Here is a 27,283-nt window from a genome sequence, read left to right as displayed (position 1 = left end):
AGTAAAAACAACTTTGTGTGAAATGCGTCTGGCATTTATTACCTTCTGCAAGGTACCAGCTAACACCTCTTATGTTCAGAAAATTACATTTAGGAAGAAAAAAAAAACATGGTAAAGACAAAATGATATGTTATAATACTTACTGACCTATACATTACCGAACATTAAACCCACGCGTTTGCTGCCAATCCATAAACTTGATTTAGGACTGAACCCATCTGGGACTGTATTCATTTCAACAATATAGAAGCCAGAATAACTGGCCAGTAAGCCCAAATCATTGAAATTGGAGAAGTCAGAGACTATACGGCATTCCTTTTTGAAACACTATATATTTTTTCTGACTATTTCTTAAAGGACCACTATAGTGCCAGGAAAACATACTCCTTTTCCTGGCACTAGAGTGCCCTGAGGGTGCCCCCTCCCTCAGGGTCCCCCTCCCGCCCGGCTCTGGAAAGGGGAAAAGGGTTAAAACTTACCCTTTTCCAGCGCTGGGCGGTGAGCTCTCTGCCTCCGATCCTCCTCCGTTCCGCCCCGTCGGCTGAATGCGCACGCGTGGCAAGAGCTGCGCGCGCATTCAGCCGGTCTCATAGGAAAGCATTATCAATGCTTTCCTATGGACGCTTGCGTGCTCTCACTGTGATTTTCACTGTGATTTTCACAGTGAGAATCACGCAAGCGGCTCTAGCGGCTGTCAATGAGACAGCCACTAGAGGATTTGAGGGCTGGATTAACCCATTTATAAACATAAAAGTTTCTCTGAAACTGCTATGTTTATAAAAAAATGGGTTAACCCTAGCTGGACCTGGCACCCAGACCACTTCATTAAGCTGAAGTGGTCTGGGTGCCTAGAGTGGTCCTTTAAAAAGCATTCCTCACACTTCCACATAGCTAAATAAAATTGAAAACTCATCTTTCACAGTACAGTGTCAGTTTTTTTTTTTTGCTACATACGGCTTTATAGAGGAGAAACGTCATTAAAGTTGTGCTTGAATTGGATTGTACATGAATTGCAGAAATGTTAGTTCTGTCTTTGGTGGGGAATTGGCCAAAAGGACTCAAAAGGGTAGGTGATGGCGTGACTTTCTGTACTGGAAAGGTGATGAAAGAACGTATTCTTGAGAACACAAAGTAATATTTTAGGGATATAGAAAAAATGTATAGACCACACTCTGATACCTTGGTTACCATGCCAACAGCTGCCTGTTAACATAGTAACCAGAGTCTAGAGGGAAACGTTTTCTGAGAGGTCTCCCACGGTCTATCTTGTCCAAATATTGTTGGGAGTTCATGTAGAGTCCTCTTGTAATCAATAATCTCATCAAAAATCTATCTTAGTATTCACTGTTCTTCATTAGGTCCAGAAATACAGAAACTGCTGGCAAATTAAAACCTGGACCTTAGATGGTAAACGGGTGTTTACAAACCGCCTTCACTGAACAAATAAATCTTTGTTACCTGACGCGTTCTTTTGAATTGAGATCTCTAGTTTGATCTGCTTGATACCCTGAGATGTCCTAGATAAGAAGAAAAACTAAACCTCACACCTCATTAATTTCTACATAATGAGACATTAAACTATGCTCTGTCCTATCATTAAGAATATTATTATGAAGGACTAGTACTCACTACTCAATTTGTATTAACTGTGTTCGCTGCGTTGAACTTGACAACGTAACAGTGATCACTAAGGTATCACGCCCCAGCACTGAAGTTAATCTTTCGTTTTATAGTTTGTATCTTTATTTAATGTACCTTGAAAAAAATTACAATATTTAGCATTTTAGCTTTCAAACAGCGTGGCAGTTTTAAACACATCTTGTAATTGGGGACTACCAAATGCTGCCTACCCTTGTGTCTACCTTATGCCTTTGTCCCTTTCCTTACAATTGATGCTTAATTATCAACTATCTTGTCCTCCACCCATCAAAACATGGTTCCCACATAAGCAGACTAAAGAGACTCTGTGAAGGTGATTGTATCCAGTAAAGAGAGAATTTAAAACGGCATAATTCCGTTGCTTGTTACTGGATCCAAGTTTATGGATGTTAATGGAGTAGGATCGGTGTTAGCCCCAGTGATTGTTTAGTAAGACACATATTCTAAGTGGACATTTTGAGGTGGCTTTTACTAGCCTTTCATCTGAAATTCTGATTTAATGAAGACATTATTCTGTCTGGGACAGTTTATTATATGGTAAATATTATATGTTTATATATTATATGTTTCTCTATATGCACTCATTTCCCAAGTTTTAGACCTAATTCTTATGAACTAACAAGTCAAAGAAATACATTGCAAACAAAGCAAATCATGGGAAACAAGGAAGACGATATATATACCGCATATTACAGGAAAATAATGCCTTCAAGAGGTATTAGAGACTTCATAATAAACCACAAGACTGAAGATGGGATGGTTTATATATGTCTCCTTAAACCCAGGTATTGCATTATTTCCCCTTAAAGCAGTCTTATATATCACATGATATTTTTAGGTTTAAATTAATGTAAGTGTTAGGGTAGTGTAGCAATCATTAGTGTTAGTGTAGTGCGAATTATAAACTAAACTAAATGAAGAAATTTAGAAACACATATTGCTGTTGTACTATTTCAGCTTCCGTCACTAAAATGGCAGTCTATTACATGTATTTCTCGATCTGGTGTAGACTAGGGCCACCAGCTGTACGGACATGATTTCTACCTGTTCATTAAGGGTAACAATCCCACAGATGGCAGGTTTCTAAACAATTACATGACCATTAAACTAATGGACAGATCTTATAAGATACACAACTTGCCTTGTACGCTTCGATATATTGCACATTGGTTAGATCTTTGCAGAACACATTTTGGGAGGTCTGTAAAAGTGTTGTCTCGCTGAAATTAGGGTTTAAAACAAAATGAAGAACAGTTGAAGTTTAGGACCCAAACAATGTGTTGATGCCGTTTATAGCCAGGACACAAGCATGTTCAGGGAGGGGAATGAAAGCAATAAGTCTTGTCGTTTAGTCAAATTTGTCCTTTTTCTTTGGGGTGAAGGACACTTTATCGGCAACTACTGATCCCACAGCCCCCACTCCACCGGTCACGACAGACATTCCTCCTTTGACCAGTCCTACACCTGCAGCTGGTACGCTGGTCACTGCAGTCTTCGTCAGCTCATAGCTTCTGCTGCCTACCCAAGCCACTCCACCTAGCGTGGCTCCGACAGCGCCTCGAGTCATGCTGTACAGCCCTCCCGTCATTCTCCATAGGACCCCTGCTGATGGATTCGGGTGATCTTTTTCAGAATCTGAAGATTAAAAGATTGAGAGAACAATATAAAAACATATAAAACGCAAAAAAAAAAAAAAAAAAGTAGGCATGTACAGTATATATAAATAAAAAACACAGAAGTCCACCACCAGCGACAACATTTAACGGACACTAAATTGGTATTTTGGTGATGGTCGTAACTTCGAAATTCACTTCACAAATTTACAAAAATAACCACTCTAGTACGTAACAATGCCAGTGTAATATAGTTTCTCAAATAGCTCTCTGACTGACATAAGTGACATTTTGCATAATATTGTAAAATGTAATTCTTCGCAGACTGCTCCTGCCTAGATCACATAAATGGGAACTCTTCAATTCTGACTTTTAGAATACGGAAAACTGTAGTCTCTGTGGGTCAGAGGTTTCCTGTTGGCTTTGTTCACTAAATTAGTGAATTATAGTTTTGGTTTTTAATAACCTACAATTTAGTGTTGAGTGAATACACCTGAATGGCTTTAATGGACAGGGGATTGTCGGCACAATGGTTGGAAGAACTATTCCCTTTGAAAGATTCATAGGCACCAGGATTGGCTGAACGTGTAGCCATTTCCTGGATAAGATAAATGTAGTTCTTATTGCAGGAGGTTTTAAAGCAACATTTCTCTATTCAGAAGTCTTTTTTTCACTGCTTTCAGCTTTGTGTAATGAATACAAACATTGCTAAATACACCCTGGTGTGTCCCTTTAATATTATGTAATGTATTCATCAAACTGGAAAATCTTTCTTTTGAAGAAATCAGCCTATACACTAACACAGCATGATACCCCATTTATCTCACATGGCAAATCTGATTATTTTATTAATAGACCCATGTGTGTAATGTTCTACATCAAGAACCCAGGAATGCAAGCATTCCCTCAGAAATGTATCTCACACAGCATATTACTTTCACAGAAACACAGATCAGGACAGCAAAGCATCACCAATTGGTTAACATAGTATGATCGTTATGAAATACACAGCCTGAGCCATCCGTTAGGACACAGCGCACAGTTCCCCGTCTGAGTGCTGTATATTAGTCAGACTGTGATATGCATACACGTGTGCATTCATAGGACACCTCCGGCAGTGGAGTAGACACGTGAGTGTGCTTACTCAGTCTAACTTCCATGGATAGTTCAAAAGAGAAGATAAATATCCCCATATGACACAAGCGGGAAGTGTGATACAACCCAGGTATCACAGAGGAACGCAGAAATTGTAAATGTCATGAGAATTCTTTTTTTTTTTTTTTTAAATAAACGTTTATGGATTTGTCACAATGTAAAACAAAAAGCAAAAAAAAAAAGCATAGAAATTATAAACATAAAACTAACGATAATAATCACCTGGGTAAACACTTATATCTTCTATAAGGACTAAAGGGATGCCTGATCACTATTTGTATCAGCGTAGCTTATAATTAAAGGATCACTATAGTGTCAGGAAAACAAACTCGTACAAACCTAGTACTTAACGCTTAGGACCCCCCCACCCTCAGGATTCCCCTCCCTTGGTTAAAACCCCTTCAGCAGTTTACCTTTATCCAGCGCCGGGCTCCCTCGGTGCTGGTGACCTCTCCTCCTGATGTCAGTTCCCGAGTGGAGCCGAATGCTCATGCGCAGCAAGTGCCGCGCGCGCATTCAAACAGTCCATAGGAAAGCATTTGTCAGTGCTTTCCTATGGATGTTCTGCACACTGAATGCAAATTTGGCATCCAGCGTCGCAGAAGCGCCTCTAGCGGCTGTCAGGAAGACAGCCACTAGAGGTTGGATAAACCCTGCAATGTTTACATCTGAAGGGTTAAAACCTGGGGGACCTGGCACCCAGACCACTTCATTGAGCTTTAGTGGCCTGGGTGACTATAGTGCCCCTTTAAAGGACCACTCTAGTGCCAGGAAAGCATACTCGTTTTCCTGGCACTAGAGTGCCCTGAGGGTGCCCCCACCCTCAGGGACCCCCTCCTGCCCGGATCTGGAAAGGGGAAAGGGGTTAAATCTTACCTTTTTCCAGCGCTGGGCGGAGAGCTCTCCTCCTGCTCTCCTCCTCCGATCCGCCTCTTCTCCTCCCCGTCGGCTGAATGCGCACGCGCGGCAAGAGCTGCGCACGCATTCAGCCGGTCACATAGGAAAGCATTCATAATGCTTTCCTATGGACGCTTGCGTGCTCTCACTGTGATTTTCACAGTGAGAATCACGCAAGCGCCTCTAGTGGCTGTCAGTGAGACAGCCACTAGAGGATTAGGGGGAAGGCTTAACTAATTGATAAACATAGCAGTTTCTCTGAAACTGCTATGTTTATAAAACAATTAGTTAACCCTAGCTGGACCTGGCACCCAGACCACTTCATTAAGCTGAAGTGGTCTGGGTGCCTAGAGTGGTCCTTTAAGGACTTTCAGTGCCAATGGCTTTGATAGCTTTGTATTGCAGTAGTCTGAAGATAGGAGATTGTGATAAACATAGGCAGATGACCGGTGCGTCAAAGTACAGCATAGACAGCGAGATAAAATTATTACAATGACAGGGACAGTCAGGAGTTCTGTAAAATGTTGAGTGTGATTGATAAAGTCTAGAACTCTGGCTGTGTTGATAGAGTCCGCGGCCACTCCCTGCAGAGGACATTGGGTGTTGGAACTTTCCTATCGCTACTAATTTAGGAATAATAAATGGCTGGCGGTGCAGACTGTGCATAATTTGACATAATGATATATAGGCTAAAAGAGTCAAGCCAGGCACTCAACAGCCCCCTTTTGTCATTTCAGAACCAGATGTCTCTCTACCACCAAGGAGCAGAGATTGTCAGAGTTGGTGAGAGACACAATCTGTCACTATTTACAGGCAGGACTCAGGCCAACGCAGGGATTCGTTCCCGAACCTCAGACAATATTATCGGCTGCACACAAACGCAATTTGTTTTCAGGTAGAAAAGGAACGTGAAGAGTTTTAGAGAGAATGTCACAGAGAAGAGATTATTAACATTTCAGAAATTTAAAGAAGAATGTAAAAGATTCTTGCAATCTTAGGATTCTTATAGAAAGTCAGTATCAAGGTACCCTCTAATGAAGTGTTCTGTGGCATGGTTGTACACAAGGTCATCCTTTTAGAGTTGAAGACATTTCAACACGTACCAGTCCAGTTCTACAGTAAAAACACTAAAGATTTCTAATTCACTGCTTACGAAGGATGTTATTTATAGCAGTGGTTCCAAAACCAGTCCTCAAGGCAAACCAATGGTCCGGGATTTGTCAGTATCCCCATAGGAACGGAGCTGGCTTTAATCCTAGACTGTTAGTACATCTTGTGGACTTGGTTGGAAACCATTGATATAGACAACAGCCAATCAGATAGGTGTATGTACATACGCAAGCACGCACACAGTATGTACGCACGCAAGCACGCACACATGACAGCAGGACAGAGGTGCCAGACTTGGGAAGTATGAGCTTAGTCAAAATTAAACAGAAAATGATGGCAGAAAACACGTTTACAAATTAATCTATTATGGTTTTGAAGTTGACTTACTTTTGAGCATCTTACAAAATCATTGACATCAGTAGCGTTTTCACATGAACTCACTATATATAAAATCAAACATAAAAAACACTCCAAATCCTCTATATTATGACCTTTATAAGACTAAATCTTAATAAGACTTTAAGAAAATATTACTGGAATTAACGTGGGCAGTTTGTGTGAAATACACCAGTTTTATATTGGAATATTAGTTTCATGTACTTTGTGTTAAATTCCAAGATTTTTCACCATCAAGTAAACAATATTTGTATCACTACTAGGTCTGGTTTAACATTGATTTTATTACCTGAAGCTAGCATTAAAGGTGACAATGAACCGAATGCCTGGAAAATGTATCCATGGGGAGGGTTGCATATCTGTTGTAAGCCTGAAGATAATTTTAGTTGTTTTGTTTGATACCAAGTGAACCATGTGCTACTACCAGCTGGCAGTAAAAATGTAGATAATTTAGTGCAATGCAGATTAGGGATGCCTATGGCTGCTAACATGTTACTAAACTCCCCGGTGCTCTTATATGCGGATAAGAACAAACTGAACTCACAGCTGCCCACACGGCATCTGTATTGTGAACGGATATTTCCCAGTACTTAACGCTGAGCCGGCAGCAGGCTTTCTGCTCCATTAATGTGAAAATTCAAATATCTAAAACACAGAAAAACAATAGGCACACCCGATAAGTACACCCCCTAACTCTTGGGCCCTGTGCCAACAACACAAGTTTGTTCTCCAATTCTCCCATTTCTGGGAACACTAGAAAAATGACCCGATTTAGTGCAGTGCAAGAGCACGGTTTGGCTTGCTCCTTCCGCATGAAAACGAACATGTTTTTTTTTTTTTTTTAATTCTTTATTTTGGTTGTGCACAGATTGAACAAACAGCCGGTGTGTGCCACAACAGCGACATCCGGTAGAGTAGGTAAACCATGGTATAACATGTTATGGCATTAGATATACAGGCACATTTTTATGTTATTTGAAAACAGTAGTTCAGGATCACGTTTGATTTTAACTATGGTAACGTATTACACATGTCATGGAAAAACCGATATAGAAGTAACATATGCTGGGAACATGACTTGTGCTTGAGAGTGTACATAGAGTGTTAAACAATAATAAGGGAAAATTTACTGGGCAACGATATACATGACTAGCGCATATGTGTTAATGATTAGGGCAACCGAATATTGGATCGCTAGAGTCAGGCACAGTGTTAAGAGGACATACAGACAGGTCTAACCACAGGATGAGTGAACCTATTGGGACATACAGAGTTAGTTGCAGTGTGGTTCAGGTTAATACGAGTCGTCTATAGAACATTCTACAGTGTATAACAATATACTTGTCGCTACGAACAAGAGATTACCTCGCTAGTTATATGAGCAGGCTGGAACATTGCTAGGATAACATACAAGGCAAGATGTATTTCTTCAAAGACATTGGGACATGTTTGGTTTAACTGTGTTAACAGTAGGAGGAGCAGGCCCTAGTCGCTGAATAACTAGTGTATTACAAAATACAATTTCTGAAATAGGTGGATATTAGTCGCTTATTTTACGTATTGTGTGGCCTATCTGAGCTAATGGTAGGGAGAACAGGCTATATTTGCTTAACGGCTATCTCAATGCAGGACGTCAGGTACGTGACTGTTAGAGATTGGTCTCACCGTTTAGCAACATGTGGTTTGTTATTATTCGCACATTTTCTTTATATGTATTTATGTAGATATATATCTCGCTCTGCTAAACAGTTATACTGTCAAAGGAATAATTAGTGTTTAATGGTGTCAGATTGACTGTGCTAGTAAGGCTGCGATGTGCCAATATGTCATGCATTGTAGTAGTAGCCGGACAATATTCAATACTAAGATAAATTATGCTGTGTGTAAGTAGGCTAGTAGGCATTTGATAACATATCGTTTACCTATCTATGTGCTAGGTGTACTAGCTATTACATTACATGTTAAACAGCTTATAAACTTGTTAAACCGACATGGGTATAACCACTGGGACCGCTCCCACCGTGGACTGGAGGCAGCCAAAACTAAGAGAGAACAAACTTATTGCTTGTGTGAATTTGCCATGCTGAGTTCAGAGTGTCCGTTAGCCTGCTGTGAAGCCCTTTTTCAGCCTATTCCGGTCGGGTAGGTGGTATCTGAGTCCGCCGATCGCCTTAGCCTGTATGAGAGCAGGGCTATTGGGTAGATTCTGCCATTGTTCAGTAGGGCTCTGTGTGGCCTGGCTTTCCTCTGGCTCTGCTGGATTTGCAGCACCGCTTTCTTTGCGTGTACCGTAAGTGGAGCTCTGTTGCCGTGGGCTGTATGGTGACCGGTCATCCGTTTTCTTTCAGGTCTATTTGAAGGGTAGCCCAGGCCTCCCATCTCCTGTCTTGGCAAGTGGGCTCGGTCAGACCCTTTGGTGGTAGTCGCTGGGAGTACCGGGAGTCTTCTGTGCTGTGCAGAGGTATGTCTCTTATGGATCCGGCTTTGCTTTGTCTTCTGCTTGTGCAAGGATGATGTGTGGGGCCCAAGCTGTACCCGCATCCGGTGCGGCGGATGGTGTTTTGCTCGCCGCCATGGTGGGGCCTTCCTCTGTGCCGCTGGCTGCTGCTTTGGGGATGCAATCCGCCTGGGAGTGTCATGCTGCGTCGGCTGTTGAGGGGCCTTTCGTTGTGGCTCTTGGGGCTTTGGGGTGAGTTTCTCGTTGGCTTTCTGCCCAGAAGGGCTGTTTGCGTGCGGCCTGGGTGCTCGGTGGGCTGTGGTGCCTGGCATGGTCCCACTTTCCCCTTCCCCTGCTCGCCTTCGTCCGTTTTTCTCTCCCCCAGCCGCCGTTGCTACGCGTTCGTCTAAGTGCTTCCAGAACCGGGCGAAGACCTCGTCGATGTGTAGCAGCATGCGGTCGAGTGCAGCGCATCCATCTGCTGTGGTCTGCCTCGTGTCGCTTGCAGAAACTGTTTCCGCCATTGTGGGGGAGATCGCAGTTTAACGGCTTCCCCCTTTCTTCGGTACCCGCTTTCCGTATGGTGCGTGGTATGGACCGGGATGACCCCCACCGGTCCGGGGGGGGGGAGGATTCGCAGGGTGCCCACTCGTTGCTGGAGGTCCTGGAGAGCGGCCGTCTCTCCCGGACTCAGTCCTCTGTAGGCCGCAAGCCTCGTTGGTTGATCCACTAACGTAGAAGAACGGGAGAGGTACCGTTTGGTGCAGCAGCCTCTCCCGGTTATCAGCAGTAGAAGCTGCGGTTGGTAAGTGCCGTTTTTTGGGGTGAAACACCCTGTTTTTCGACCCAGACGTGGGAGCTCGTGCTGAACACGTCTGGGCTGCTTAGCTGCTAGGCTCCGCCCCGAAAACGAACATGTTTTAAGAAACTAAAGTAAATTAAATAAATTCTCTGTTTTGTTTTTTCTCCAAGCATTTTTTTGGGGGGAGGGTCCACAATGCCAATATTCTCCAGGCCTGGACTGGCCCAGCTGGCCACACTCCCAGGGTATGACGAGTATGTATGATACCCCTGGAGGCGTTTACGAGTGACATGGTGAGATGAGACAGTGCCTATGACATACACAACATGACTCATTGATGACAATTGAGTCATAAGAGAGCCATAGGAGGTAGAATCTGCTCTTTTAGGCATAAAGACATTTCAGTAAATGCTGTATCATGCTAAGCAGACCATACTGAAGGTGTTTCCAAGGATGTCACACCTTGTGATTCCAGCACACTCCATCTGTCAAATCCATCTTCATGTTCGGCACGAGTAGGACCATCCACAGTGAGTTCATGTGCCAAAAAGTGCCATTCTGTGTGCAAGGGGTGCATTATCTTTGTGGGTAAGGGGTGCATTGTGTGATTGTGTGTGTGTGTGTGTGTTTGTGTGTGTGATGGATGTCAATCTCTCCCCTCTCCCTTGTCACTCTCTTCTCCCCCTCCCCCCCCCGTCAATTTCTTTCTCCCCCCCCCCCTCCCTGTCAATTTCTTTCTCCCCCCCCCCCCCTCCTTGTCAATTTCTTTCTCCCCCCCTTCCCTCCTGTCAGCCCCTCTCCTCATGCTGCGCCCAGGCGGTGCGCCCTCATGGACGCACAAGCCCGGGCAAAGCTGCAGCCGCCTGAGGCTCTCTACAGAGCGCTTGGGCGGCTGCAGCACGAGGGGGCCGACGCTCCTGGCGGCGCCCCTTCCCAAGGGGTGCCCTAGGCGGCTGCCTAGTCCGCCTAACAGGTAGCGCCGGCCCTGAGTCTGAGGATGATTGGACACCCATGATGATGAGCAGTGATACATGAGCCTTCTAGTAGTATATTTTTCAGGTATGACAAGTTGGGTTCCATGATGCTGAGCATTAGAACATTCCATTACCGCTACATGGAACCATTGGGACCCACTATTAAATATGTTAATATTTTAAAGGGAGCTTTAAATGTCAGGATACTTACTGGGCAAAGGATAGTGTAACCCATCACTCTACCTACACAGGGAAGGCTCAAATCTTTCTTTTTCATAAATCCCATAATAATTTTGTCACTGTGTGATGAGGAGAAGCATTCCAGCCACTGGTCCACCAATGCTCTCAGATATATCGATGTACATATTTCATAGAACTGTACAATGGATAACCTAGTAATTGGTAATAAGGTATTTTACTGAAAAGTTGCTTTTCCAGGGATTTTTTTTTATCATTATCATATCACAAAAAATAAAAACAACAATGAAGATTTATGCAACTATACCCAAGCAGAAGATTTAAGACATTAAACCGGTGTACTACTGAATTTTAGACAGTTGTTTTTAAACAGGAACGCAGACATCTGTACAGAATTTTATTGTGGCAGATGATTGTTATTTGGGGTTGGTATTCCAAGTAATAATATCGGAATCATGAATGACAGCAACGACCAACTTCTACAACATTGGAACACAGTAAAATGTATCCGTCGGGAATGAAGTGGTTAAATAGCCATCTGTATTCCAGGGCCTGCATGATTCTCTGTACGGCTGCTTCTCTTTTGCTTGTTCCACGCCAACAGTTGCCATAGAAACAGCTATTTTTCCAATGGCAGAGCCCCCACTCTGTTCCTGGCAGTGCCTCCCTGAAGATTTCTGACAGGCCCCCAGGGCTTGGAAAAATACAACAGGGTTTGTTCGGGGTCGGCTGTGGGAAAGATGACTGTGCAAGGAGAGTAAATTGCTGGTGGGGAAAGGAGATGGGACTCCTGGTTCCGATCCATGCATTTCAATCACTAATTCATATATGGGGGCCTACACAAGTCTCTGGACATGTAAAACATTATATAAATAATATATTTAAATGCAGCCAGCAAGACCTTGAGCTGGGTCTGGTGCATTTAGTCCATTAGGTGGCAAACAGCTGGCCAGGACTCCTTATGTGTTCCACACTCCTTTCTCAATCGTACAAGATAAAATATGAAACAAAACTATATATGAGACTTCTATCAGCGAATGATAAAGTCGTCACCTCCAAAGGGGCATCTGCAGTAGAGGGGCGAGATGGTGGAACTGTATCCCCATATTTGTTTGCTAAGACAGGCGATTCTAAGTAGCCATGCCAAATTTAAAACTATATTTTTGTGTGTGCACTGTTCCTTAATTAGTATTTTAAATGTAGTTCTTTTACGGCAGCACCACAACTGAGATTTGCTTGTTCCAGGTGTGCCCCTGCCTCACCTTTTTTCGATGTATTTTTGGAGTACAGACCAGATTCGTTTTAGGGCAAACACCTTGCCCCCCACCCACCCCTTTACTTCAGTTGTCCCTTTGGAGGTGACCACAGGAAAATATTAATTTTATGAGGTTTTGGATAGAAATAACACTTATTTTATTAGATGTAGAGGAAATCTATCACACTGCATCATTAATGTATACTTTAAAGAACTGTCACTTTAATTATTTAATTATTGCACCTTATTTTTTTTTATCTTTTACTTACATGTAGCCTTGTAAGGTTTAAAACTGTAGTTTTCTGTGTGTGCGTGACTTGACATCACTTCACAGCTGAATAAACGTGCTGCCTTACAATCCGGGGTGTTGGTATTTGAAACCAGGGTACATGTCTTTTTTCACGAATGGTGAGCTAGCGACCATTCTTGACAATCAGTGGCGCCCCTGCCCTATGGCTCTCCACACTTCCTGTAACTCAGATTCAGAAGCTAATGGGCAGGGTTAGAAGGGGAGGACTTGCAAAGACTTTAGGCAAGAGATCTGCAGGTTTTGCAAGCAGTTTTTAAATATACCCCCAATTTGAAATATTCATAATTGTATCTCCTTAGGGGTGTATCTACTAAAATATTTAAAAAACAAAACAAAAACATTTTTGTATTTAGGAAGTGCAATGTCCCTTTAATAGCCATTTCCTTTCAATGATATAGACCAGGGGTAGGCAACCTTCGGCACGCCAAATGTTGTGGACTACACCTCCCATGATGCTTTGCTAGCATTATGTAGTCCAAAATAACTGGAGTGCCGAAGGTTGCCTACCCGTGATGTAGACAATATATACTAACACAGGATGGGTTAGGGGTGGCCATAAGAAATCCCACAGCTTTTGTCAAACTGCACACATGCTCTCCTAGTCTTAAGGGCAGCAAAGCAGCATGGGAATTGTAGTTCCACAAAGCTGTGAGCTGCCATTTTACCACTTGTGTGCTGGTTGCAGAGTTTGCTAGTGTGCTGTTTGCAGAGTTTGCTAATCAGAATTTCCGACTCACTGTAACATACAGTATTTTGGTTGCCTGTGATTGACCTGGCAGGGCTGAGATTGGACGCTGCGGATCTCTGTATGGTGTAGTTGGCAGGGGTGGCAGGGCAGTCAGCAGTTGCCTTATTAAGCGAGCCTGCAGTGGTACCTGTCTTGTCAGGATGACAAATGCGTGCTGCCTGGTCTCCCCGAGCGGAGTGTTGACATACAGAGTGATGGATGCCTGTTATACAGACTCACTAGCTGAAGGCTGCAGTGGAGTGAAGAAATATCTAATAAATAAGATGGATCCCGTTAAACTACAAACATTTGTTCTAAAACTTTATAAAAAATGCAGCAATCATTATAAATCCAAATCATCTCCCAATTTCAGTTTAAACAAACAAAAAAAAATAACTCCGCTCTGTAAAATATTATGTGTGATCGCACAATTAGGTTTTATGAGTTTCTGGTCTGTAATCACAGATTGTGACAGTATAACAAGTAGCACTATAAGGACTTTGCTTGCAGTAAAGTGGATAAATGCATTCCTACCAAGTGTCCCTGTTTAGAAGCGACAGTCCCTCTGTTGGGCTCCAAACCCTTTGACTTTTTCTTTTATCTTATCCTTGTTTCATTTTGTGTAGCTCCACATTTTTTCTGCGCATGTGTGAGTAGGTTACATAATGAGGGTAACAGTTACATAAATGGTCATCAGCAGGCCACGTACATTGGAAGGAATAACCCTGCCCGCTGGCCACTCAAAATAAGTAAATGTTGATGGTGGGACATTGTTGATATGCTTAAAGGGACACTATAGGCAATCAGACCACTTCAGCTCATTGAAGTGGTCTGGGTGCAGTATCCGAGGCCCCTTAACCCTGCAATTCTAATGATTGCAGTTTTTGAGAAACTGCAGTAATTACTTTGCAGGGTTAACTCCTCCTCTAGTGGCTGTCTACCAGACTGCCACTAGAGGGACTTCCGGGTGGTTAGGTGACTTTTGGTCGTCTGACACTGTACTTCCTCATGCTTTACATTAGGACATTCAGCGTCACCCAAAACCCCATAGGAAAACATTATACAATGCTTTCCCACGGGGGAAGTCTGATTGTGATTGCGACGCTTGTCGCGCACGTGCATTAGGTATCCCCCGCCGTCTGACATAGGAAAGCATTGTGAGGCTATTGCTCATGCACGGCAAAATGCTGCACTGCACCAATCAACATCCCCTGATAGAGATACATTAAATCAATGCATCTCTATGGGGAGTATTCATCGTCTCCATGCAGAGCGTGGAGATGCTGTATGTAGGTGCTGCACACTATGCAGAATTGGACTAGGAAGCACCTCCAGTGACCAACTGGAAAGAGACATGCGCCCATCAAGTTCAGCCTTTCTTACATCAGTTTCTGTTGTTGATCCAAAATCAATTAATACGTGGAAAATATCACGTATAATAATCAAACCCCCTAAACTCTAAGTTTGCATTTACAAAATACCATTTTTTTTGTGCGTGTGCATGCATGTTTGGGGATGATGGTGGTGGGAGGTGGGGGCTTCCTTTTCCAAGGGCTTTGCAGGCATTTGTAAAATGTCAACGCAATACAAACACTGTATTCAGTTCTCTTTTTCACCCAGACTAATTTTACGTATTTATCAGATTACCCTAATTACTGCAATCACATTATTCTTATCACCAGTTATAAACTTGTCTGAAGATATATTTCTTGTTAAGCTCTGCGTCTCATAGATATTAAGGTTCTAGTGCCGAAAAGAAAGAGAAATAAAAAAGCCCCCACAACAAAAGGCTGCTTCCCACTAGATAGTCACATCTCAGCATGTTGCAGTGTGTCTATGTGCATTGAATGGAGAACACAGGACAATTTGAAGAGAAAGATATTGAGCTGCTCATGTAGAAAAGAGAAAACATTATCACACTAAAGCAGCAATTAAAATCATACGAACGCGGCACACACAGCAATAAACACATTCAGGAAAGCACCGTCCAATAATCTATTTATGCTTTCCGTGGAGGGAGAAGTACAGTTCTTTACAAAGTGTCTATGGTATGGCAGGTTTTGAGACAGTTAAACAATACATACAATTAATTATCTAAGGAAATGCAAGATACATTTTTAATATTTAATTATTTAACTACGAGCCCTATGTGAATGTATGCTAATTATTAAAACTACCATATTTACATTCCACTGGTGAATGTAATGTACATTTGTACAAGTAGATACTACTATACAACATATAGGTCGATAAGGAAGAACTGCCCTTTGACCGAGTGAAATAGACATTTGCAAGAAAGATGCGAGGTACAGCTTTACTGTACACAGAAACCAAGTCTCGTATCCCTGTCGCAGCGATACAAATTTTGCCCCAGCGAATTAGCGTTGTTTGCCCGTGGTATCTAATGCCCGTTCATACTCAAATCTAATGCGCCATCGAATCAATTCTGTTAATAATCAGGGAAGCAGAGGCTTGTTTGCATTAACCCAGCAATTTTCTGAATAATGTTACCAAATTCCATCTCAGAAGTTTTCCTTAATTTTAAAAAACAAAATCAACCCTGCCACTCTTTCTTCACAACCAAAATCTTTATTTTTCATAAATATTTTTTTTTTTTAGCCCTCCTCAGTAGTTTTTACAATTTACTTTTTTAGCCCTCATCAGTTCTCATGTAATACCCTACATGAGAACTGATGCCCAACATTTACAATGATTTTTTTGGCTGTTAAAATTATATTTTCAAATTCTTTTTAGTCAATATATATTTCTATGTTGAACAATTCTTTGTCATCCCTTTCATTTGGCAATTGCCTTTAAACAATGTTGCTAAACACACCGTATACAATTGATCAATTCATATTGTAGTACTTAGCTATCCTGCATAACACATATAGTAAGTGGGCAAATTGAACAAAAGATTCCTTGTCTCAGAGCAGTGGTTGCCAACCAAGTCCACCAATGGTCCAGGTTTTATGATAATCTCCATTGTGTAGAATTTGGAAATAATTAAATCCTGGACTATTGGTGTGACTTGAGGACTGAGTTGCAATCCACAGGCATGTGATCATGTGTCATGTGATCTGTAGTCAAGTTGACTAAACAGATCACATGATAAGCAAAGGCAAGCATGTTATACATATCATTGAGCGAGACACCTCTAACTTGATAGGAGATGGTGTATGGATACATAACATCCAGTCAGAGTGTAGTTGGATTACATATTTTGGTCAGGGACCATAAAATGCACAGATAAGAGTAGACCAACTTACGTGACCCATAAAATTGAAACTATACAGTCCATGGCCAGTCCTTTTGAATCACAACTCAAGCTGTCCTTTGCTAAGGGTTAGACCTATATATATCATGTAGATTGGATTAGCCATATTAGTCCAGTAGACAAGATGCTAAAAGTTATCAGAGTCTTTCAGTAGACAGTGATAACTTTTTTTTGGACTACCATAATATTTAAAAGACAAGTTATTCACCATTCCTCAAACAAAAGGGAAGGAGGTTAACTCTCGAAGGCTTTTCTTTTACATATAAAACAAAGAGGATTATTTTAGGCATATATTTCTATATATTTTTTTCAAACTTTTCTGAGGTTTCACACACGATCAACTAATCTTTATTAAACCCCTTTCAAATGTTCAGAGTTCTATACAATAGTCAGAAATTCTACAAACCTTTAATACAAAAGAGATCAGAAACAAACATTTCTTGTCATCTCCAATACAATACATCAAGTAAGTGAACATCTGACTATATTCATTTAAAATGCTAACATCAAGGATGTATCTCTCTCATTCAGATCACTGTGTGAAAACATTACCTTCAGTGCGAATTAATACACTGTATGCTTAGCTCAAAACTAGGGGATATGGATATATTGTACCAAAACCTCTATTGTCTTCATTATCTATAAAGATCCGCACGAAAGAGCAGGCCTGTCCCTCTCTTCGTAAAGGTCATTGCCTGGCCAGTGTACCCGAGGAAAAATGACATTTTAGAGATGATCGAAAAGGTTAAAATATTCCTTTAGCATATCCAACAGCTGAAAGGTCTGTCAACTGGGGAAGTTAGAGAGATAGAACTTCTCAGGGTGAACAAACCCACTCTCCAATATTCTAATAGGTCAGAGAAGTTTAGCCAGCAAAGTCCGTACGTACAGAAATCCTCATGTGAAATCCAATTGTATACCTCAATCTTCATCAACACCACTGAGGCTTCCTTGTGAATCCTTTGAATAGTGATTAAGAGACTCACCAGGGTGGAGTTAGCAAGTATTAAATCAATTAACATTTCAAAATACGATACTGCTTAACGATTAGCTTTTCTGAACTGAATTCCTAAACTCTAATCCTTTTCCAGTGAAATGTGCTGGAATATGGAACTGGCTGAGATATCTCAGTTAATCCTTGCCCCTCCCCCCCCCCCCCCGCCCCCCCACCCCCTCAAATATATGACAGCATTAACAAGCATTTACGATACGATGTACACTCACACTCATTAAACTCAATAGAATGGAGTGGAGTATGGGACATCTCGTAATATTGACCTCAATTTAATTTGTTTGAATCAGAAATGGAATCCGATTCCATTATGTTAGAAAATATATTCAAATGGTTTATCTCCAGAATTTTTGTAGATAATAACGTTTTTTTCTTCTAAAATAATTGAATGGTTTTGTTTCAAACAAATTAAATCAGGACCATTATAAGCATTTACATACTTTATATTTAACCCCAACCCCAATATCTATCAAAAGCATTTTCTCTAACGTTAATACTGAACTCTAAAAAACAAGGTATGGAATAGTATCCCCCCTCCGTCACACCACCCGTTGGGAGAGAATTATGCACAAACAAAAATATTAAGAAAGCTAAAGTGTAGCACGTGCAAGGTACAAAAAGTTCCAAATAATGTAGCTCTGTTGTATATACATTCCTGTTGCTCCCACTCAGAAGAAAATGATGCACAAAGAGCACAGTGGTATAACTCTAATTTAACTGAACAGAAAATAACAAGAAGTTGTTATGAGAATTCAGCATATTCCAAAGTACTAAATGGATATCTTTGGCTTGATATACCGCTCTTCAATAGTCTGCATTGGTGTGCCCAAATAGACAAATGTAATGCTTTGGACTAGATAACGCTTGCTATGATATATAACCCCAATATTTAACAGTTAAATCTCATTATAGTAAATAAACAGTCCAAAATCAGGACTCGAGTATGTATATGTCTCCAGCATGTATCTTTAAACCCTAATATACAAGGGAATTGAAGCAGACACAGGGTGTGACTGGCCCCTGGCTTGAGATCGAGACATGTCCTGCTATGTTGTCCATCCCTACTCTGGAACCAGGGACCCCAGCCATCTCCCAGGCAGGAATCGATCCCTCTGCCCACTCGATCCACTCTGGCAAGAACAATCCCTCTCCCCATTCCATACTCTCTGGCAGATAATGATCTCTCTGCCTGCTCTTGGTACAGTCATTATAAAGAAGTTTTTTGGCTCTGAGTTCTAGCTACTCACGAGTCTTACAACTCTGTTCCAAAACAGAGGAGCAGTGCAACCGGAGGACAGGCCCTTAGACTCTGTCACTGGGACTCTGTCACTGGGTGTCAGGGTTGCTGGTGTCTTACCTGGGCCCTCCGGCATTCTGTGTGATGTTGCATGCTCACATGGCATGTGTTCCTATGTGCAACCAAATTTGTGTCTGAATGCTAAATTCACCAGAACGAGTTAGGGTCAGAATGTCAAATTTGCCAGACTGAATTCAGAGCGATATTAAGTAGTTAGTAAACAGTCTAATAGGGATGTATGCCACCCACGAATCATATGGAATTCTAGTATGACGTGGGCAAATAGGAATTAAGTTCAGCCTATTTATACTCACCTCTCGCCCTCCAATCTGTTCATTTTTGGTACTAGCTAGCCCAATAACGCTTTCTTGTGGCCGCAATTCCGCCAGCCACTGAACCATCAATGCCAGACCCGGACCGAGGGCTCTCTTTGAGGCTCTCTGTCAACTGTGGAATTTGGGTATTTTGTTTGAAGGCCAGAAACGCCCGCATCACATGACCACTCAACCACCAATGAAATAAAGCATATGGGAGGGGACACACATATGAACTTTATATTAAATGAACTGATTGGACAATTGTTTAAGGGGGTGTGGCTCCAGAACCACCAATGATTGTCTGAAAAGTATACACCTATTTTGGAGGGAAAGCCCAACTCACCTTTAAAAATGGTGGATCTCCTGGACCTCATTATAGGTAACTGAAGATGCTCAATATTTGAGAGTAATGCGTTTTAGCTTCTTAAGGACATTTTCAAACAAGTGCAGTATTGGATTTTTTTTTACATTACAACAGGGCCCTATGAAACCTGCAGACCTGTCCCAACAAATGGCAGTTTGCGATGCTAGGATAGATGATTTTGATCACTGCATGGATCAATTTGATTCGATTGTGCAAACCATCCCAGCCTGCGCGACTCATTTACAGCCAGAGGCGCAAGCTACTGCTGTAGTACCCTCTACTGTCACTCGTACACCAGTGTCAGGTACAAACCATCCCCCTGTTCACATGACACCAACAAAGTGATGCAATGAGGAGTCTATTTTTGGTTGTCATTGATTTCCTGTTGTTGTACTTTACATCCTCCTTTTTATGTTTCTAAACTCTTCATTTTTGGAAAATAAAGGTAAATACAAACAACCCCAGAGTCTCTAAAATGCAGACAGCAAATCCAATAATAGATAGAGAATAATAATCTTCAATGCATTGAGGCCTGTATGCTGAAGATGACCATTTATAATCAGATAAGTGCAACACCGGCCAAATATAAACACTGAAGTATTATATAAAAGACAAGACAAAGAAAGGTTGCACCAATACAGACTATAGTACAACTGATGGTAAACAAAGTCTATGGTCTACACATCGATACGATACTTACCACTCTCCACGTATCCTATAAGTGGGTATTGTACCGCTGTTTGCCATTCATACTAGAGCTAGTTCAAGCTCTACTACACGTGAGTAGGACTACAATAGACCCTGTTGTCCAATTATTTATCCATGTGTACTAGACGTATTGCACCATCATTTTTTTCTTCTCTCCACATACGGATCAAAAGACCTATACCTCTCTACGTATCCTATAAGCAGGGATTGTACCTCTGTAAGCCATACATATTAGAGGTAGTTCAAGCTCTACTACACGTGATAGACCCTACTGTCCTTCTGTACTAGACGTATTGCACCATTATCTTCTCCTTTCTCCACATACGGATCCAAAGAAGCCGTCTCCATTTGGTCCACACAGAGAATATTCCCCCATACAGGCTTTTGGCTGTCCATCTGGCATAATTAAGGACTTTGTTTTGGTATCTCTCTTTTTTTTTTTTTTTTTTAAATTCTTTATTTTTTTCGTGCATAGGTGATAAAGGTAACATTTTAGCTAGCAATGCCACAACAGCTATCGCCAGAAATTCAGTAGACAAAGAAAAACATTTGCATGGCATGAATAACAGTGCACTTTTTTTTTTTTTTGGAAACGAAAAAGAGTATACAAGACTATACATATAAGAGATAACAATAGTAGGCTTATGGATAGTTAGGGCAGGATAGATCATATTGGTACTAAGGTTTGGATCACGTTACAAGAAACATCTTAGAGGAGTGCCAGGGAACACATTTAGGCTGAGCCATAGAAAATTTATACGGCAAAATCATCTGTGCTAAGCTGGCTAATAGTGAGTAGGTCGGTATTATCAGGACAGGTAATGTAGCGATCACTAGAGTCACTTAACCAACGCCAGCAGCTGGTATATGGTTGTCTCTCCCTGTGTCTTTGTGTAGGCCTGCCTGCCTGCCACAGTGAGGATCGGTCTCTCGGTGTGTGGATGAGATCCGTGGGTAGTCCGTTGGGGGCTGCTGGGTACTCCGATTTGTGAGGCGTAGGGTGGCCTTCGCGGCCCGTCTGTATAGGTCACGGGAGGGCCCACTATTAGAATGCCTTTGCTTAACGGTGGTTGCCGGTCTCTTAGGCCGCCGGTCTCCTGGTCGTCCCGTTCGTCGGGCTCTCGACTCTGAAGGGTGGCGCCGTGCAGTAGGCAGTAGTGGACCGGGTAGTACTTTCACGCTGGCTCTTTTATGCTTGGGTTTCTGTGGGTTGGGGCCTAGTCGCCTGTTCCGAGGCCCGTCAGCCTTGTGGTGCGAGCCACCCGGGGGTGGGTTCTGCTGCTTGGTAGTCGCTTTCTGCTTCCCCTGTATCCACGTCCCCTCACCCCACAGTCGCTGCCACAAGACTCCGAAGAGATCATCCAGCCGCTTTTCATAATTGTCAAGTAGGTTGTACGTCGTCGGCAGGGCAGCCGCCATCTTAGCTCTGGCTGTGTAGCGGTGTGGTGAGACAGGGTCAGGTAAGTTCCCTGGTACCTCTTGTCGTCTCGTGGTCGGGTCTGTAGGCTTAACGATTGTGCCGGGATATCCCTCACCGGCAAGGGGGGGGAAACGGGGTTCTCAGCGCTTCCCGCTGGGCTGCTCGCAGGGAGGTCGGCCGCCTCTCCCACGCTTGCAACCGCAGGTAGGCCTCCACGGTCTGTCAGCTTCAGCGTTTCTCACCGAGCCCGGCTGGTCGCCCAAATGTGTTGCAGGGAGACGCCGCTTATCTGGTGCATCCGATTATTATTTTTTCACGTTTTAGAGGTGTTAAGTAGCGTTTTTTGTAGGTTTTTGCTCGGAGCTCTGGTGTAGTGCGACCAGCTTGCTCGACGGCCAGGCCCCGCCCCCCCGGTATCTCTCTTTTTTAAGGTTTTTCTTAGGATTTGTCATCATATTTTGGACTTTGTTTATCATCAGTTGTACTATAGTCTGTTTTGGTGCAACCTTTCTTTGTCTTGTCTTTTGTACTATCCTTGATAATAGGGTTAAGAGGGAACCCTATTTGTAGGTTTGCTGCCTCCCATTCTCTTCATTTATAGTTTATTTTAGCGCTGTTTCCTTTGTTTTTGTATTCCTATACTGAAACATTCTATGTAAGCATGATAAAATATGAAAGAAAGGTCCACGGAACTAGGCTAGACAATGTGTGAGAGTGGTGGATTGGTTAGTCAGAATAGCAGTCAGCAAGGGATTGATAAAGAGAGAGCTAGGTCAAAGGGGGCGTAGATTGGGAATCAAGTCAAGAGGCTTAAAAGTCCAAGGGTTAAAAAACAGGAAAGTGTATTAACTCCAAGGATAAATAAATAATCTGATTCAGATGGGGTTTGATCTCATAGGAGCTAAGTCAGAACAAACGGTTTACACAGATCCTGGAAGACATAAAGAAATGTGTCCACGCTTGTAACAAGTGTGAGATAGTTTTTTTTTATTTGTTAAACAGGTTTTAAATAGCTATAGCTACTGACCGAAGCAAAAGGCTGGCTGTCCTTTCTTTATAAATTAGTGGGAAAAGTGCCGTCTTTATTGTAAAATAAATGGAGGCCATGGTAACTTACATAATTAATTATATATGCATGACATCAGAAGACATGACATCACATGATGTTACATAACAACACAGGGAGTGACATCATAGAAAAATAAACTGGAAGAATAATATTCCCTAAATTACACAAAAAAAAATAAAACATTTAATGTGTGTGCTATGTCTGACGGTGCGTGTAACATTAGGTTGTCAATATGTACCATTGTGTCATTATGTATACAGTGTGTGCTTGTGTCAGTACATGTATACTGTGTCTGAGTGTGCGTGCAGTATTGTGTCATTGTGTATACGGTGTGTGCTTGTGTCAGTACATGTATACTGTGTCTGAGTGTGCGTGCAGTATTGTGTCATTGTGTATACAGTGTGTGCTTGTGTCAGTACATGTATACTGTGTCTGAGTGTGCGTGCAGTATTGTGTCATTGTGTATACGGTGTGTGCTTGTGTCAGTACATGTATACTGTGTCTGAGTGTGCGTGCAGTATTGTGTCATTGTGTATACAGTGTGTGCTTGTGTCAGTACATGTATACTGTGTCTGAGTGTGCATGCAGTATTGTGTCATTGTGTATACAGTGTGTGCTTGTGTCAGTGCATGTATACTGTGTCTGAGTGTGCGTGCAGTATTGTGTATACAGTGTGTGCTTGTGTCAGTACATGTATACTGTGTCTGAGTCTGCATGCAGTATTGTGTCATTGTGTATACAGTGTGTGCTTGTGTCAGTACATGTATACTGTGTCTGAGTCTGCATGCAGTATTGTGTCATTGTGTATACAGTGTGTTCTTGTGTCAGTGCATGTATACTGTGTCTGAGTGTGCGTGCAGTATTGTGTCGTTGTGTGAATACTTTGCCTAAGTGTGTGTATTGCAGTGTGTGCATACTATCTGTCTGTGTGGGTGTGTTTATCAATAGAGGTGAATATTCTGCCTCCACTTATCTCACCACTCTCTGAGAGTCTAATCAGAGAACAATACTGGTCTTTGTATTGTCGGTATTTTTGTAATACCAGCACTGACGAGACAGATTCAAATACTGGTTGTGCTGGTAAAATATCGACCAGGTGGTGAATTTAGGTAAACAAAATGGATGGATTAGAATACACGATTCTGGTTCTGTAGATCTGAGCATCGACACGTTAGAAAAATTCCAATGGGGAGGCGGAAATTGGAGTTCATGACGGCAAATCAAAGTTAATAATTATAGAATAGCATGTAGTTCTTTATTTATTTTAATATGGTCAGAAAACATGGTCCTTTTATTTCAATGCTTTACTTATCAGCAGAAACGGTTTTTGTTTTGTTTGACGGTTCCATTGTAACTATAATTTAAAGCCAAGACCTATGTTTATAGTAGGATTTTATTACTTTTCATTTTCTTTTTATGATTGCTCGTGGCACAGAGTAAGGTGTCCGTAAGGTCCAGCGTCTTTCAAACGCTATCGTCACTCTGCGATTGCTAAAAGCATCACACAGAGAAATAAGGTTTTGCACATTCCTGAGCCCTGCAATAAGGGATCTCAAAAATCCCCAGCCATTCGTACATAAAGCTGGAATGATGAAGATAAGATGTTTTATTTCTACCATCCCCAGATACAACGTTTTGCTCTTTGCAGGCTTTAACCACACAATATACATTAAATGTATATGGACGTATTACGCCAATAAAGTGGAAGGTTGTGTCCTGGTGATATCAATAAAATCTTCTAATTTTCATCATGCCAATTGATTGCTCCTCTTACTGTATTCTATAATTGTCTGGGGATTCGCCTTTTCCCTGAATGAAGAGCACGGTGAGCACCTGTGTGTTTAAAAATCTTATTTCCCTGAGTGCTGTGTTCAGCCTGGGGGTCTTTCATCAGAAAACAACACAGACAGAATGATATTGTCACATTTGCAGAACTTCTCTTTTCCACGTCTGCAGAGCAGTTTAATTGGGGTTTGGACCCTACAGACCCCTTTCCCCATGCTGAAAAATACTTGATTAATACAGGCAAAGGTTGGAATGTTGTATCCGGTGATTTGTGTAAATAGAATCATCTAATTCTCATCACTCCAAAGGATACCTGCTCTTTCTGCTTTTGATGTTCTTTTTGAAAGAACAAAATTCCATCAATATTAAAAAAAAACACAAAAAAAAGTACTGGGAAAGCTGTGATGTGCAATGAGGGGATGGACCCTGTCACTTCTTGTTAGGTTTAATACTCTATTTGAAGGATCACAGACCCCCATTAATCTTCTTCTAACTGTACAGATGGTTCTTGCTGACCACAGACTTTGCTTTCTTGATTCCACTAATACTGCAGCGCTGTGCGTCTCTCTCTGGCCGTGAGGGGTTAATGATGCTGAGCATCGCACTTCCCTCTGCTTGTGCCTGAAGCAAACTCCGCTGAGCACGGAGAAGATTGATAGAGGGAATGCGCGTTTATATAATTCACTCGCTCAGGAAGACTGTTGAACAGAAGAACTAGCAATTGAATATTTTTATCGCACTAGCAGATTCATTTCTGCCTAGGGGTAGCATAGATAAATCTTTTAATTATGTCTACTTTCAACAGACTTAACCGGGTTATACTGGGCTGGTAAGGGAGGGGGTCCATCAGATTTAAATGTAGTAAAGTAAACCCTTCTCTTAAGTCCAAATCAAACTAATATGACATTATTTAACGACTGGACGCTCAAATCCAAGATGAGAAATTACAAATCCATGCCCCATGGCACCTAAATAATATTTAAGCACATAGTCTTGTATTGCCTAATAAATTCTACCCAACTAATACTTAAAGGGACACTACAGTCACCCAGGCCACTTCAGCTCAATGAAGTGGTCTGGGTGCCAGGTCCCCCAGGTTTTAACCCTTCAGTTTCAGAGAAACTGCTATGTTTACATTTGGGGTTAAGCCAGCCTCTAGTAGCTGTCTTCTGGACAGCCACTAGGGGCGCATCTGCGACGCTGGAGGCTTATTATGCTTCCATCGCGCAGAGCGTCCATAGGAAAGCATTGAGAAATGCTTTCCTATGGACACTTTGAATGAGCGTGCGGCACTTGCCGCGCATGCGCATTCGGCTCCTGTGACGTCGGCCGGGGGAGCTGACATCGGAGTGGGAGTAGAGGTCACCAGCGCCGAGGGAGCCTGGCGCTGGAATAAGGTAAGTGGCTGAAAGGGTTTTAACCCCTTCAGCGCCACGGGAGGGGGACCCTGAGGGTGGGGGCACCCTCAGGGCACTATAGTGTCAGGAAAACCGCTTTGTTTTCCTGACACTATAGTGTTCCTTTAATATTTTGCAGTCGTGATTTGTGACTAACTTTATTACCGAGCACAGACTGCCAAATATGGGGAGGGTGGGTCCAATGGGTTTTTGTGATGTAATTACAGCCACTGAGAACTTGCCCATCAATAAAGGGAATATATCCCATGTGCTATTATGCCACAGACTGAGCACTACGTGAGCAATTGCATATGGATTTAAATGTCCTGAAACACTTCAAAAACGCAGTGTGAGCATGTTAAATAACACTCCCACTGTGCTGACTGTATTACAGTTCTTGATGGTAGATGTGGCAAAGCATCATGGTAAATGAAGTTCACAAATACCTGCAGTGCTAAGGTTACCCATCACTAACCTAAATCTTATATTGACCATTATGGGTGGCTCCATTGTGACACAGACCGTAAGTGCTTGTTACGACACACTATATATTAATAAAGTGTTTGTAAATGTATTGTTATCGAGCGGTCTATTCACCAAAATCCACAATTTGCCATCGCCAAATCAATCACAGTTATTTGGTTCTATTTCTTCAGTTCGGCATATCATTTGTCTGCGGTGCACTTCATCTACGGACAACCAAACTGAAACTGCAGTGAGCTACTTTCAAATGGGTTTCACTGGAGCAGTGGGATTTGTTTTAAAGTAGCACAGAACCTGTGTAGCTAAATGGTAACAGAAATAAAATGCAACTAAGGTAAGACTACATTTTAAGGAGACATTGGGGTTAGGGAATCGCTATAGGGTAAGTGTGCGGATGGAATTAGAATTCATTAATTCATTGACAGGTTTATGACGGTTACGAGTTATTGATGCAACTGCTTTTGTATGTATCGGGGGGTCAAAGTAACTAAGGGAATTTGGTCACTATTCGGCTGCTTGTGAATGATGGAATTAACATATACAAAGATTCGGCTGATTTTGACAGGTAACTGAATGGAAGCGAATTAGTGCGAATACTTTTGAAATACGTCTTCTTGCGAA

At 42.1% G+C, this 27,283-nt stretch overlaps 1 protein-coding gene across 1 annotated transcript in view; it reads right to left on the bottom strand.

Moving 5' to 3' along the window:
• Window positions 1-2,237: 2,237 nt before the first annotated feature.
• Window positions 2,238-27,283, bottom strand: part of LOC134579266 (transmembrane protein 263-like) — a 147,943-nt gene continuing 122,897 nt past the window's right edge. The window contains exon 3 of the mRNA XM_063438488.1: window positions 2,238-3,294. Coding sequence (XP_063294558.1) covers window positions 3,008-3,294 — 287 coding nt within the window. The 3' untranslated portion in view covers window positions 2,238-3,007. The remainder of the gene's footprint in view (window positions 3,295-27,283) is intronic.

This window comes from Pelobates fuscus, chromosome 12 (assembly GCF_036172605.1).
Source record: "Pelobates fuscus isolate aPelFus1 chromosome 12, aPelFus1.pri, whole genome shotgun sequence".
NCBI lineage: Eukaryota > Metazoa > Chordata > Amphibia > Anura > Pelobatidae > Pelobates > Pelobates fuscus.
The sequence above is the reverse complement of the archived record's forward strand: the minus strand, read 5'-3'. Positions and strand labels throughout refer to the sequence as shown.